At 43.1% G+C, this 15,341-nt stretch overlaps 1 protein-coding gene and 1 long non-coding RNA gene across 2 annotated transcripts; both read left to right on the forward strand.

Moving 5' to 3' along the window:
• The first annotated feature begins 5,616 nt into the window (after positions 1-5,616).
• LOC128950535 (dynein regulatory complex protein 1-like) lies at positions 5,617-11,731 on the forward strand. The gene is made up of 6 exons (XM_054295405.1): positions 5,617-5,674; positions 6,266-6,404; positions 6,487-6,621; positions 8,578-8,807; positions 9,937-10,111; positions 11,641-11,731. Exons 1-6 carry the CDS (start codon positions 5,617-5,619, stop codon positions 11,729-11,731), a joined length of 828 nt encoding a protein of 275 aa, XP_054151380.1.
• Positions 11,732-11,900: 169 nt separating this feature from the next.
• Positions 11,901-14,772, forward strand: LOC128950536 (uncharacterized). The gene is made up of 3 exons (XR_008484370.1): positions 11,901-11,989; positions 14,273-14,413; positions 14,494-14,772. It is a non-coding gene; the product is annotated as an uncharacterized LOC128950536 (long non-coding RNA).
• Positions 14,773-15,341: the final 569 nt, after the last annotated feature.

Genomic DNA, 15,341 nt, shown 5'->3' on the forward strand with positions numbered 1-15,341 from the left:
AAATGGCAGCTGGAGGAGGACGTGGAGGTACCGGGAGAGGCCCCGGCTCAGGGAATCACCTCTGGGAATGCTGGAATGGTTTGGGTGGGAAGGGACCTCAAATCCCACCCCATTCCACCCCCGTGATCCCAAGGTGATCCAAACCCACCCTTGGACACTGCCAGGGGTTCTCTGGGAATTCCAGCCCAGCCAGGAATCCCTTCCCAAGATCCCACCATCCCAAGCTCCCCTTTCCCACTGGAAGCCATTCCCTGCCTCCTGCCCCTCCACCCTTCATCCCAAATCCCAGCTCTCCTTTCCCTCTGGAAAAGGCTCCAAGGATTCCCTGGATCCTTCCCTGATCCAGCTGCACATTCCCAGCTCTCCCAGCCTGGCATTGGATCCATCCTCATCCTGATTCCTCTCTGGGAAGGAATTTTGGGATCCAGGGGTTTCCCTGGGAATTCAGGACTCCAGGAAGGGTCTCCCTTCCCTGAATTCCATATAAATCCCTTTGGATGGATCCTGAGTGTCCTTGATCCCAGAATCCCAGAATGGTTTGGGATGGGATTCCTGGACCTTCAATCCCATCCCAGGGACCCTTCCCACCATCCCAGGGTGATCCAAACCCACCCTTGGACACTGCCAGGGATTCTCTGGGAATTCCAGCCCAGCCAGGAATCCCTTCCCAAGCTCCCACCATCCAAGCTCCCCTTTCCCACCGGAAGCCATTCCTGCCTCCTGCCCCCCCATCCTTCACCCCAAATCCCAAATCCCGGCTCTGGAATCCCGAATTTCCCTCTGGAAAAGGCCCCAAGGATTCCCTGGCTCCTCCCCTGATGCAGCTGCACATTCCCAGCCCTGCAGAATTCCCTGGCCCCGCTCCAGCAGCTCCTCACCCTCAGATCCCGAGAACTCGGGAGCGTGGGACGTTCCCGGAATGTTTTGGGATGGAAGCAGCTCCGTGCCGGAGCTCCGCATTCCCAGGGAATTCTGTGACGGGAAAACATCGGAAAAGCACAAACAACCTTGGGCTGTTCCTGGGAGAGGCTCCAGAGATAATTTTGTGTCCCACAAGTTTATCCTGGTTTTTGGAGCAGCCTTGGGAGCAGGGATAACAATGGAAAAAATCCCTCAGGTTGTTCCAGGGAAAGTTTTCCACAGGATTTTAGGAATATTTTCTTCCCCAAATGAATGTAAAATATCCCAATATTTTCTTCCCTAAATAGGTGTAAAATATCCCAATATTTTTACCCCAAATAAGTGTAAAATATCCCAATATTTTCTTCCCCAAATAAATGTAAAATATCATATTTTCTTCCCCAAATAAATGTCAAATATCCCAATATTTTCTTCCCCAGGTAAATGTAAATTATCCCAATATTTTCTTCCCCAACTAAGTGTAAAATATCCCAATAATTTCTTCCCCAAATAAGTGTAAAATATCCCAATATTTTCTTCCCCAGGTAAATGTAAATTATCCCAATATTTTCATCCCCAAATACGTGCAAAATATCCCAATATTTTCTTCCTCAAAGAAGTGTAAAATATCCCAATAAAAGTGTAAAAATTGTCCCAACAAATACAGGATTTTTGGAATATTTTCTTCCCCAAATTAATGTAAAATGTCCCAATATTTTCCTCCCCAAATAAATGTAAAATATCCCAATATTTTCTTCCCCAAATAAATGTAAATTATCCCAATATTTTCTTCCCCAACTAAGTGTAAAATATCCCAAATTTTCTTCCCCAGATAAATGTAAAATATCCCAATATTTTCACCCCAAATAAGTGCAAAATATCCCAATAAAAGTGTAAAAATAGTCCCAACAAATAGAGGATTTTAGGAATATTTTCTTCCCCAAATAAGTGTAAAATACCCAATATTTTTACCCCAAATAAATGTAAAATATCCCAATATTTTCTTCCCTAAATAGGTGCAAAATATCCCAATATTTTCTTCCCCAAACAAATGCAAAATTTCCCAATATTTTCTTCCCCAAATAAATGTAAATTATCCCAATATTTTCTTCCCCAACTAAGTGTAAAATATCCAATATTTTTTACCCAAAAAAGTGTAAAATATCCCAATATTTTCACCCCAAATAATTGTTAAATATCCCAATATTTTCACCCCAAATAAGTGTAAAATATCCCAATAAAAGTGTAAAAATAGTCCCAACAAATACAAGATTTTAGGAATATTTTCTTCCCCAAGTTAATGTAAAATATCCTAATATTTCTTCCCAAACAAATGAATAATATCCCAATAAAAGTGTAAAAATAGTCCCAACAAATACAAGATTTTAGGAATATTTTCTTCCCCAAGTTAATGTAAAATATCCTAATATTTTCTTCCCCAAACAAATGAATAATATCCCAATAAAAGTGTAAAAATAGTCCCAACAAATACAGGATTTTAGGAATATTTTTCTCCCCAAATTAATGTAAAATGTCCCAATATTTTCACCCAAATGAGTGTCAAATATCCCAATAAAAGTGTAAAAATAATCCGAACAAACACAGAATTCCCTAAGGAATGAGGGCAGGAATTCTCTCTGCAGGTGGGAAAATAAAACCAAAATTCCTGGAAGCAAAAACAAAAATAAAACCAAAATTCCTGGAAGCAAAAACAAAAATAAAACCAAAAATTCCTGGAAGCAAAAACAAAAATAAAACCAAAATTCCTGGAAGCAAAAACAAAAATAAAACCAAAATTCCTGGAAGCAAAAACTGAAGCCGGGGCTGGGATTTAGGGTGGGCAGGAATTCCCTGATGGTTTTTTGGATTTTTGCCTTTGGATTTCTGCCTCGGGTGGGAATTTTGGGAATTCACCTCTGGATTTTGGCTTTTTCCCATCCTCTGGAAAGGGGAAAAAACTCTTGGCACTGCTGGGATTTAATTCCTGTATTGTTTTGTTTTGGAGTTTTTTTTTCCTGGGAAATCCAAACACTTCTGGAATTTTCAGAGGTTTTTCCTAAATTCCAGGCTTGTCTTTGTGGGGTTTTTTCCATGGAATTTCCATGGAATTCTTTGTGGGTTTTTTTTCCCCATGGAAATCCATGGAATTCCCATGGAATTATTTCAAATTTTTTTTCCCATGGAATTTCCATGGAATTCTTTGTGGTTTTTTCCCATGGAAATCCATGGAATTCCTTGTGCGGTTTTTCCCATGGAATTTCCATGGAATTCTTGTGGGGTTTTTCCCATGGAAATCCATGGAATTTCCATGGAATTCTTTGGGATTTTTTTTCCCATGGAATTTCCATGGAATTCTTTGTGGGTTTTTTTTCACATGGAATTTTTGGGATTTTTTTTTTTCCCCATGGAAATCCATGAATTCCCATGAAATTCTTTGTGCAGTTTTTTGTGATAGAATTCCATGGAATTTCCATGGAATTCTTTGTGGTTTTTTCCCATGGAAATCCATGGAATTCCTTGTGCGGTTTTTCCCATGGAATTTCCATGGAATTCTTTGTGGGTTTTTTTCTCATGGAATTCCATGGAATTTCCGTGGAATTCTTTGGGGTTTTTTTCCCCATGGAATTTCCATGGAATTCTTTGGGATTTTTTTTTTCCCCCATGGAAATCCATGGAATTCCCATGGAATTATTTGTGGGTGTTTTGTGATAGAATTCCATGGAATTTCCATGGAATTCCTTGTGCGGTTTTTCCCATGGAATTTCCATGGAATTCTTTGTGGGTTTTTTTCTCATGGAATTCCATGGAATTTCCATGGAATTCTTTGGGATTTTTTTTTCCATGGAATTTCCATGGAATTCTTTGTGGGTATTTTTCCCCATGGAAATCCATGGAATTCCCATGGAATTCTTTGTGCAGTTTTTTGTGATAGAATTCCATGGAATTTCCATGGAATTCTTTGCGGTTTTTTTCCCATGGAAATCCATGGAATTCTTTGTGCAGTTTTTCCCATGGAATTTCCATGGAATTCTTTGTGGGCTTTTTTTCCATGGAATTTACCATGGAATTCTTTGTGGCTTTTTTCCCATGGAAATCCATGGAATTCTTTGTGGGATTTTTCACATGGTATTTCCATGGAATTTCCTTGGAATTCTTTGTGGGGTTTTTCCCATGGAAATCCATAGAATTTCCATGGAATTCTTTGTGGGGCTTTTCCCATGGAATTTCCATGGAATTCTTTGTGGGTTTTTTTCTCCATGGAAGTCTATGGAGTATCCATGGAATTTTTTCCCCATGGAATTTCCATGGAATTCTTTGTAGGTTTTTTTCCATGTAAATCTACGGAATTTCCATGGAATTCTTTGTGGGGTTTTTCCCATGGAAATCCATGGAATTTCTATGGATTCTTTGTGGGGTTTTTTCCCCCATGGAATTTCCATGGAATTCTTTTTCCCCAGGGAATTTCCATCGAATTCTTTGGGATTTTTTTTGCCCATGTTATTTCCATGGAATTCTTTGGGATTTTTTTTTCCCCCCATGGAATTTCCATCGAATTCTTTCTGATTTTTTTTATTTTTTCCCCATGGAATTCCAGTTCCTGGAGAGGAAACTCAGTCAGATCAAGGGGTTGTTTTCGTGAGTTTGTCTTTGTGGGATTTTCCCATGGAATTCCATGGAATTTTTTGTGATATTTTTTCTCATGGAAATCCATGGAATGTCCATGGAATTCTTTGGGAATTTTTTATTTTTCCCTGTGGAATTCCAGCACCTGGAGAGGAAACTCCATCAGATGAAGGGGTTGTTTTTGTGGGTTTGTCCTTGTGGTATTTTCTCTCATGGAATTTCATGGAATTCCTTGGGATTTTCTTTTTTCTCCCCATGGAATTCCAGTATCTGGAGACGAAGCTGCGCCGGATGAAGGGGTTGTTTTTGTGGGTTTGTCCTTGTGGGTTTTTCCCATGGAATTTCCATGGAATTCTTTGTGGGGGTTTTTTCCATTGAATTCCCATGGAATATTTTGTGATTTTTTTCCCCCCCCTCCACGGAATTCCAGCGCCTGGAGAGGAAGCTCCGCCAGATGAAGGGGTTGTTTTTGTGGGGTTTTCCCATGGAATTTCCATGGAATTCTTTGTGGGGCTTTTCCCGTGGAATTCCATTGAATTTCCATGGAATTCTTTGTGATTTCCCCCCCCCCCCCACGGAATTCCAGCGCCTGGAGAGGAAGCTCCGCCAGATGAAGGGGTTGGTTTGGTGGGTTTGTCTTTGTGGGATTTTCTCCCATGGAATTCCTGTGGAATCCTTTGTGGGTTTTTCCCATGGAAATCCATGGAATTCTCATGGAATCCTTTGTGAGTTTTTCCTATGGAATTCTATGGAATTTCCATGGAAAGTGCATGGAGTTTCCATGGAATTCTTTGTGGGGGTTTTTTCCCCATGGAGTTTCCATGGAATTCTTTGTGGGGGTTTTTTCCCCATGGAATTTCCATGGAATTCTTTGTGGGGTTTTTTTTTCCATTGAATTCCCATGGAATATTTTGTGATTTTTTTCCCCCCCTCCACGGAATTCCAGCGCCTGGAGACGAAGCTCCGCCAGATGAAGGGGTTGTTTTTGTGGGGTTTTCCCATGGAATTCCCATGGAATTCTTTGTGGGTTTTTTTTCCCATGGAATTCCATGGAATTTCCATGGAATTTTTTTGTGATTTTTCCCCCCCTCCATGGAATTCCAGCGCCTGGAGAGGAAGCTGCGCCAGATGAAGGGGTTGTTTTTGTGGGGTTTTCCCATGGAATTTCCATGGAATTCTTTGTGGGTTTTTTTTCCATGGAATTCCATTGAATTTCCATGGAATTTTTTGTGATTTTTCCACCCCCTCGATGGAATTCCAGCGCCTGGAGAGGAAACTCCATCAAATGAAGGGGTTGGTTTGGTGGGTTTGTCTTTGTGGGATTTTCTCCCATGGAATTCCTGTGGAATCCTTTGTGGGTTTTTCCCATGGAAATCCATGGAATTCTCATGGAATCCTTTGTGAGTTTTTCCTATGGAATTCTATGGAATTTCCATGGGAAAGTGCATGGAGTTTCCATGGAATTCTTTGTGGGGGTTTTTTCCCCATGGAATTTCCATGGAATTCTTTGTGGGGTTTTTTTTTCCATTGAATTCCCATGGAATATTTTGTGATTTTTTTTCCCCCCCTCCACGGAATTCCAGCGCCTGGAGAGGAAGCTCCGCCAGATGAAGGGGTTGTTTTTGTGGGGTTTTCCCATGGAATTTCCATGGAATTCTTTGTGGGGCTTTTCCCGTGGAATTCCATTGAATTTCCATGGAATTTTTTTGTGATTTTTCCACCCCCCTCCACGGAATTCCAGGCCTGGAGAGGAAGCTGCGCCAGATGAAGGGGCATGTACCACCTGAACCAGGTGAAGCTGACTACAACCTGGACGTGCTCCGGCAGCTGGACATAGAGAATTCCACGCTGCGATCCCTGCAGAAACGGAAAATCAACCGGTAAAACCCATCCCGAGGGAATCCCGTCCCGTGCCAAAGCTTTTCCCACGTCCCAAAATCCGGGCTCTCCGTCCCTTCCCAGGTTCAGGACCACCCTGGAGCTGCTGAAGGACAAAATGGCCAAGCAGGAGGCGAAATTCCAGGAGGAAAAGCAGAGCCTGGAGCTGGAGCTGGAGCGCGTGGTGGGGCAGTTCCAGGAGACGCGGGACAGGATGAGGTGGGGAACGCTCGGAATGCCGAGCCCGGGCGGATCCCTGCCTGCGAAAAATGTGTGGTTTTCATTTTGGCTTCCTGTAACTAGCAATATGGAACAATAGGAATGATATGAAATATTAAAATTAATTTTCCAATTAATTAATTAATTAATTAATTAACACGTATTATACTATGTGTGTTATGTTAGCAAGTTATGCTGCAATAATTTTTAAGTAATGGGGTTAAGTACATATAAATATATAATATTATAATAAAGGTATTATAATACATATTATATATTATATAATACATATTATATATAATATAATATATATTATATATTAAATTATATATATTATTATATGTAGATATTTTAAAATATATTTTATATACATTCAATATCTACTATATATTATATATACCAAATATATAAATTTATATTATATATAAATGCTATATATATGACACATTATATAAATATATAAAAATATTTTATATTTTTTATATTTTATAATATATAATCTCTATAATATAATATAATATAATATAATATAATGTAATGTAATGCAATGTAATGTAATGTAATGTAATGTAGCATAATATAATATAATATAATATAATATAATATAATATAATATATACTAATAATATACTATAATATAATATGTCATATATCATAATTTATACTATAATATAATATAATGATAATATAATATAATATAATATACTATAATGCAATATAATACAGTAAAATATAATATACTATAAACTATTATAATATACTATAATACAACATAATATAATATAATAAAATATAATATAATAGAATAGAATAGAATAGAATAGAATGTAATGTAATATAATATATATAATACAATATAATACAATATAATACAATATAATACAATATAATACAATATTATATATATATATATATATATAAATATATAAATAATGTTAAAATAGAAACTTTGTATGTGAAACTTTGCATTTTTTTAAGAAAGGAATGAGGCATTCTCACAGCCACAGGACACCTAAATCTTTCAGAGAAAATGAATTTATTGCTCTTTTGGAGGAAAATAAATTGTATCATATATATGAATTATAATATAAATGATATTATTATACAATTATTATAGGAATTATGTAGTTATTATCTAAAATATTATATATATATATAATATATATATGCTGAAGAGGAGGATATATAGATAATATGTATATATGCTGAAGAGGAGGAAGTTGATGATGACCAGACAAAATCCTATGTTTATTTAAATTTAATTTATGCATAATTTATGAGATGTATGAATATGCAACAGGTGATTGTTTTAAAGGGTTAATCCTCTGTTAACGTGGGTCCTTTTTCGGGCTTATTTTTCCCAGAAAAAGTACCCAGACAGTCCATAATTCTTTGTTTTTATTGTCTCATATTGTCCTAAATCCTACTTGTCCGGATTTTTATTACTATTTTACAATTCTATCACTATTAAACTTCTAAAAATTTTAAAAAAACAAGTTATTTGCATTTTTTCCATGTTTCCCTCAGGCACCTGGCGCGCAGCCGCGTCGATCGCTTCCGGCAGGTCTGGATCGTGAACGAGGAATTTTATTACAATTTTATTACAATTTTATTACAATTTTATTACAATTTTATCATCCTAAATCTGAATGATCCACATTTTTATTTCTCTAACTTTATTGCTATTTTTTACAATTTTATTACAGCTTCTAAAATTTAAATAAAAGAACGATTGGGATTTTTTCCATATTTTTCCAGGCACCTGGCGCGCAGCCGCGTCGATCGCTTCCGGCAGGTCTGGATCGTGAACGAGGAATTTTATTACAATTTCATTATCCTAAATCTGAATGATCCACATTTTTATTTCTCTAACTTTATTGCTATTTTTTACAATTTTATTACAGCTTCTAAAATTTAAATAAAAGAACGATTGGGATTTTTTCCATATTTTTCCAGGCACCTGGCGCGCAGCCGCGTCGATCGCTTCCGGCAGGTCTGGATCGTGAACGAGGAGGAGGCCAAGGCGTTGATCCGGGAGGTTCTGGACGCCGATCGGATCATCCACGTGCAGCAGCTGGGAATGCCGTGGGAAGAGCCCCGGTTGTGGTTCATGGACAACGTGGGACCCCTGGGAGACGTCCGGGAGAAGAGGGAGGCCATGGAGTTGGCCACGAAGCTCCTGGAAGGTGGGAATCCCTGAATCCCTTGGGAATTTCCCGCCTTGGGAAGGTTCTCGTGTCCCGCCAATCCTTGGGATTTCCACGTGGGATTTTCCAGGAGTCGCCAGCCCTGAGTTGGCTCATTCCAAAGGATTTTCCTGCTATGATTTTTCCCAGTTTTCCCGGTTCCAAGAAGCAGCTGTGATCCCAGGAGCTTTGTTTTCCAGGGATTCCCACGGTTTGGGATATTGCTCCGGTTGGAATCTTCCATGAGTCGCCATCCCTGAGTTTGCTCATTCCAAGGGATATTCCCGCCATGATTTTTCCCAGTTTTCCCAGGAGCTTTGTTTTCCAGGGATTCCCGCTGTTTGGGATTTTCCTGGAGTCACCATCCCTGAGTGGGCTCATTCCAAGGGATATTCCCACTGGGTTTTTCCCAGTTTTCCAGAAGAGTGCTTTGTTTTCCAGGGATTCCCACAGCTGGGATCTTGATCCAGTTGGGATCTTCCAGGAGTCGCCATCCCTGAACTGGCTCATTCCAAGGGATATTCCCGCTGGGTTTTTCCTGGTTTTCCCAGGATTTAGCTCTCATCCCAGGAGCTTTATTTTCCAGGGCTTCCCACGGTTTGGGATCTTGCTCCAGGTGGGATTTTCCAGGAATTGCCATCCCCAAGTTTGCTGATTCCAATGATTTTTCCCAGTTTTCCCAGTTTTTTCCATTTCCAGGAACCGACTCTCATCCCAGGAGCTTTGTTTTCCAGCTATTCCCAGTTTGGGATCTTGCTCCAGTTGGGATCTTCCATGAGTCGCCATCCCTGAGCTGGCTCATTCCAAGGGATGTTCCCTGCTCTGATTTTTCCCAGTTTTCCCAGTTCCAAGAAGGAGCTCTCATCTCAGGAGCTTTGTTTTCCAGGGATTCCCACGGTTTGAGCTCTTCCAGGAGTCGCCATCCCTGAACTGGCTCATTCCAAGGATATTCCCGCTGGGTTTTTCCTGGTTTTCCCAGGATTTAGCTCTCATCCCAGGAGCTTTGTTTTCCAGGGGTTCCCACGGTTTGGGATCTTGCTCCAGGTGGGATTTTCCTGGAGTTGCCATCCCTGTGTTGGCTCATTCCAAGGGATATTCCTGCCGTGATTTTTCCCTCTCCGATTTTCAGGGAACAAGCCTGGAAAAGCGGAGCAGGAAGGGAGGAAGAGTGGGAGGAAAGGAGCCCAGAGCGGCGAGGGAGGGAAGGAAAACCAGGAAAAGAGGGACGACAGAATCACATCCCGGCCAGGAATTCCCCAGCAAAACGCTCCGGAGAATCCTGGAGGTCATGAGCGAGGAATCGGGTGAGCGCTGCTGGATCTCGGGATCCAGGATCAGCCCCAAATCCTGATTTTTTTTTTTTTTTTTTTTTTTTTTTTTTTTTTTTTTTTTTTTTGTGAATCCCTTTGGAATGAGGGCTGGGAATTCTCACCCTGCCGCCTCTTCCCGGCGTTTTTCCCAAGGCTTTCCTGCTGGAGAACAAACTCCTGAAGCCGCTGAGGGAGGTGGTGGGGCCCAAGAATGACGTCCAGCAGCTCCGAACATCTTTGAGGTGGGATGGGATGGGATGGGATGGGATGGGATGGGATCTCCCGGGATTGGAATGCTGAGCAGCAGGAGGAGGTGGGGATGGGAAGGTGCAGCTGGATCAGGGAAGGATCCAGGGAAGCCCTCGAGGGGCTCCAGGAGAGCTGGAATTTGGGAATGAGATGGAGGGAGCCAGGGAATGGCTTCCAGTGGGAAAGGGGAGCTTGGGATGGTGGGATCTTGGGGAGGGATTCCTGGCTGGGCTGGAATTCCCAGAGAATCCCTGGGAGTGTCCAAGGGTGGATTAGGATCACCCTGGGATGGTGGGAAGTGTCCCTGGGATGGGATTGAAGGTCCATGGATCCCATCCCAAACCATTCCGGGATTCTGGGATCAAGGACACTCAGGATCCATCCCAAGGGATTTTTATGGAATTTGGGGATGGAAAAGGGAAGGGAGACCCTCCCTGGAGTCCTGAACTCCCAGTGAAGCCCCTGGATCCCAAAATTCCTTCTCAAGGAGGAATCAGGATGGGGCTGGATCCAATGTCAGGCTGGGAGAGCTGGGAATGTGCAGCTGGATCAGGGAAGGATCCAGGGAATCCTTGGAGCCTTTTCCAGAGGGAAAGGAGAGCTGGGATTTGGGCAAGGGCTGGAGGGGCAGGAGGCAGGGAATGGCTTCCAGTGGGAAAGGGGAGCTTGGGATGGTGGGATCTTGGGAAGGGATTCCTGGCTGGGCTGGGATTCCCAGAGAATCCCTGGATCCCTGGCAGTGCCCAAATTTTGGGATCATGGAAGGTGCCCCTTCCCATGGAATGGGGTGAGCTGTGAGGTCCCTTCCCACCCAGAACATTCCATGATTCCCGAATTCCCAGCTCCAGCCCATCCCAACATTTTAAACACCTCCAGGGCTCCTCCAGCCTCTTCCCAGACTTTCCCATCCATTGATATTCCATGGCTATCCCACATCACCCCCTTCCCACCATTCCTTCCTTATCCAGCATTTCCCAGAATTCCGGCATTTCCTCTGCACCTGGAAAATTCCCTTTCCTTTCCTTTCCTTTCCTTTCCTTTCCTTTCCTTTCCTTTCCTTTCCTTTCCTTTCCTTTCCTTTCCTTCCCTTTCCTTGAAATTTCCTTTCCTTTCCTTTCCTTTCCTTTCCTTTCCTTTCCTTTCCTTTCCTTTCCTTTCCTTTCCTTTCCTTTCCTTTCCTTTCCTTGAAATTTCCTTTCCTTGAAATTTCCTTTCCTTTCCTTTCCTTTCCATCCCCATCCCAAGGAACCCTGACGGAATTCCCGCTTTTCCAGGCCCTCCACATCGAGGACGAGGACGAGCTGCGCGCCCTCGTGGATTTTTTCCTGGACTACGAAACCCACCACGCGCCCAGGATCCCGGTAGGATCGCCAGGGGAGACCCCAGAAATCCCCGGGAATGCATCCCAAAAAATTCCAGGAAGGAAAAATTGGCGCCTTCATCCCGAAAATTCCACACCCGGCTTTGCTCCCTCCAGGTCAGCCAGGTGGAAGATGGCGAGGATCCGGCCGGGAAGAGCCGATCCCATTCCCAGCACGGAGCCCCCGCTCTCATCCCGGCCATCCAAGTGGATCACGTCCTGACCATCCTGAGGGAATTCCTGCAGGAATTTCCCAAGCTGAGGTGGGAACGGGGACGGGCCGGGGCTGGGGGCGCCGGGATGGAGCCAAACCGGGATCCAGGGAATGTCCCGGGAGCTCCGGGGTGGTTCTGCTTGGAGAAAGAGATTCCCAACCTTCCCTGAGGGATCGGGAGATTCCCAAGGCTGGGAATGAACCAGGCAGGAGAGGATCCAGGGGCTGGGAAGGGAGAAAATGATGGAGTGCGTTCTCCTTCCCAAGGGTTTGTTCTTTATTCCAAGGATTTGTTCTCTATTCCAAAAATTTGTTTTCCATCCCAAAGATTTTCTCTCCTTCCCAAGGTTTTTTTCTCCACTCCAAGGATTTGTTCTCCATGCCAAAAATTTCTTCTCCATCCCAAGGATTTGCTCTCTATCCCAAAGATTTGTTCTCCATCCCGGGAATTTGTTGTCCATTCCCAGAGTTTCTTCTCCATGCCAAAAATCTTTTCTCCATCCCAGGATTTGTTCTCCACTCCAAGGATTTGTTCTCCATTCCAAATATTTTCTCTCCATCCCGAAGTTTTCCTCTCCATCCCAAAGTTTTGTTCTCCTTCCTAAGGATTTGTTTCCCAGTTTTGAATTCCCAGTTGCCAAGGATTTGTTCTCTATCCCCAAGTCTTGTTCTTCATCCCAAAAATTTGTTCTCCATCCTGAGGATTTGTTCTCCAGCCCAGGAATTTCTTGTCCATTCCCAGAGCTTCTTTTCCTTCCCAAGGATTTGTTCTTCATCCCAAGGATTTCCTCTCCATCCCTAAATTTTTTTCTCCATCCCAAAGATTTTTTCTCCATTCCAAGGATTTGTTTCCAGATTTTGAATTCCCCATTGCCAATGATTTGTTCTCTATCCCTAAGACTCATTCTTCATCCCATGGATTTTCTCTCCATTCCATGGATTTACTGTCCATCCCAAATATTTGTTCACTATTCCCAAAAATTTGTTCTCTATTCCCAGGGTGTTTTTCTCTATCCCAAGGATTTTTTTCTCCATCCCAAGGATTTGTTTCCCAATTTTGAATTCCCAATTGCCAAGGGGTTTTTTGTCTATCCCTAAGATTCGTTCTCCATCCCATGGATTTACTGTCCATCCCAAATATTTGTTCACTATTCCCAAAAATTTGCTCTCCATCCCAAGGTTTTTCTTCTCCATCCCAAGGATTTGTTCTCCATCTCAAAGTTTTGTTTTCCTTCCCAAGGATTTGTTCTCTATTCCCAAGAATTTGTTCTCCATCCCAAAGATTCGTCCACCGTTCCCAAAGATTTGTTCTCTGTTCCCAAAGATTTTTTCTCTATTCCCAAGGATTTGCTTTCCATCCCATTGTTTTGATCTCCATCCCAAAGATTTTTCCACTATTCCCAAATATTTGTTCCCTGTTCCAAAGATTTGTTCTTCATCCCAAAGATTTGTTCTCCATCCCAGGAATTTGTTGTCCATTCCCAGAGTTTCTTCTCCATGCCAAGAATTTTCTCTCCATCCCAAAGGTTTGTTCTCCGTCCCGAGGTTTTTTCCTCCATCCCAAAGATTTGTCCACTATTCCCAGATTATTGTTCTCCATCCCAACTGTTTCCTCTCCATCCCAAAGTTTTGTTCTCAATCCCAAGGTTTTTTCCCTTTATCCCTAAGATTTGTTCTCCATCCCAAAGATTTTTTCTCCATCCCAAGGATTTGTTCTCCATCCCAAAGATTTGGTCTCCATCCCAAGGATTTGTTCTCCATCCCAAAGATTTGGTCTCCATCCAAAGGATTTGTTCTCCATCCCATGGTTTTGATCTCTATCCCATGGATTTGTCCACTATTCCCAAGGATTTCTTCTCTATTCCCAAGGATTTGCTCTCCCTCCCACGGTTTTGATCTCCATCCCAAAGATTTTTCCACTATTCCCAAATATTTGCTCTCCATCCTGAAGATTTGTTCTCCTTCCCAAGTATTTGCTCTCCATCCCAGGAATTTGTTGTCCATTCCCAGAGTTTCTTCTCCATGCCAAGAATTTCTTCTCCATCCCAAAGGTTTGTTCTCCGTCCCGAGGTTTTTTCCTCCATCCCAAAGATTTGTCCACTATTCCCAAATTGTTGTTCTCCATCCCAACTGTTTCCTCTCCATCCCAAAGTTTTGTTCTCAATCCCAAGGTTTTTTCCCTTTATCCCAAGGATTTGTTCTCCATCCCAAAGATTTTTTCTCCATCCCAAGGATTGGTTCTCCATCCCAAAGATTTTTTCTCCATCCCAAGGATTGGTTCTCCATCCCAAAGATTTTTTCTCCATCCCAAGGATTTGTTCCCCCTCCCCAGGGACGAGGGGCCCCCCAGGGAACTCCAGGACGTGCGGGACAATTCCAGGGACGGGGAATACTGGGAAGCCATGACCCGCATCATTCCCCAGCGCAAACTCAAGCTTTGGGACGCGCTCGGAGCCGCGCTCGTGGAATACCAGTGAGTGCCTGGCGGGGTGGGGGCGGCACTGGGACAGTTCCAGGGATTTTCCATGGATTTTCCCGGCGTTCCTTTCCCAGCAAAGTGCTGACCCGGAGATCCGAGCTGTTTTCCGAGGCCACGGCCCTGCAGCGGCAGAACGCGGAGCTGGGAATGCTGCTGGAGGAATATTTGGGATCCGCGCAAGGCGGGTGCCCCTGAGCTCAGCCTGGGGTTCCCGGGGATATTCCGGAATATTCCGGACGCGGATCCCACCGGGATGGAGCAAAACCCGGGGATCGCCGGTGCCGGGTGTGGATCTGCCTGGATCTGAGCCAGGAATTCCTGGCAGGGGTTAATAAATCATTCCCAAACCGGGATCTGTGTGCAGGGAATGGGGGGAACATCCAGGGGTTCCATCGGTCCAGGGAATTCTTGGGAATTCTTGTGGGAAGTGCCACAAAACCGTGGGATGTGAGGCGTGGAATTCCCAAATTCTGGGATGGAAGCTTAAATCCCACCCCAATTCCAACCCCACATTTTCCAGGATCCAGGGAATTCCTGGAATTCTGGGAAATGCCACAAACCCATGGGCATCTGAGGCCTGGAATTCCCAAATTCCAGGATGAAAGCTTAAATCCCATCCCAATTCCAACCCCACATTTTCCATCATCCAAGGAATTCCTGGAATTTTGGGAAGTGCCACAAATTCATGGGATTTGGGGCATGGAATTCAGGGATGGAAGCTCAAATCCCATCCCATTCCAACCCCACACTTCCCATGATATGGAGAATTCTTGGAATTGTGGGAAGTGCCACAAAACTGTGGGATCTGTGGCCTGGAATTCCCAAATTCCAGGATGGAAACTTAAATCCCACCCCAATTCCAACCCCAATACCTCCCACAGTCCAGGGAATTCCTGGAATTATGGGGAGTGCCACAAAACTG

This window comes from Melozone crissalis, unplaced genomic scaffold (assembly GCF_028551555.1).
Source record: "Melozone crissalis strain CALT ecotype California unplaced genomic scaffold, PUWL_Pcris_2 ptg000708l_1, whole genome shotgun sequence".
Taxonomy (NCBI): domain Eukaryota; kingdom Metazoa; phylum Chordata; class Aves; order Passeriformes; family Passerellidae; genus Melozone; species Melozone crissalis.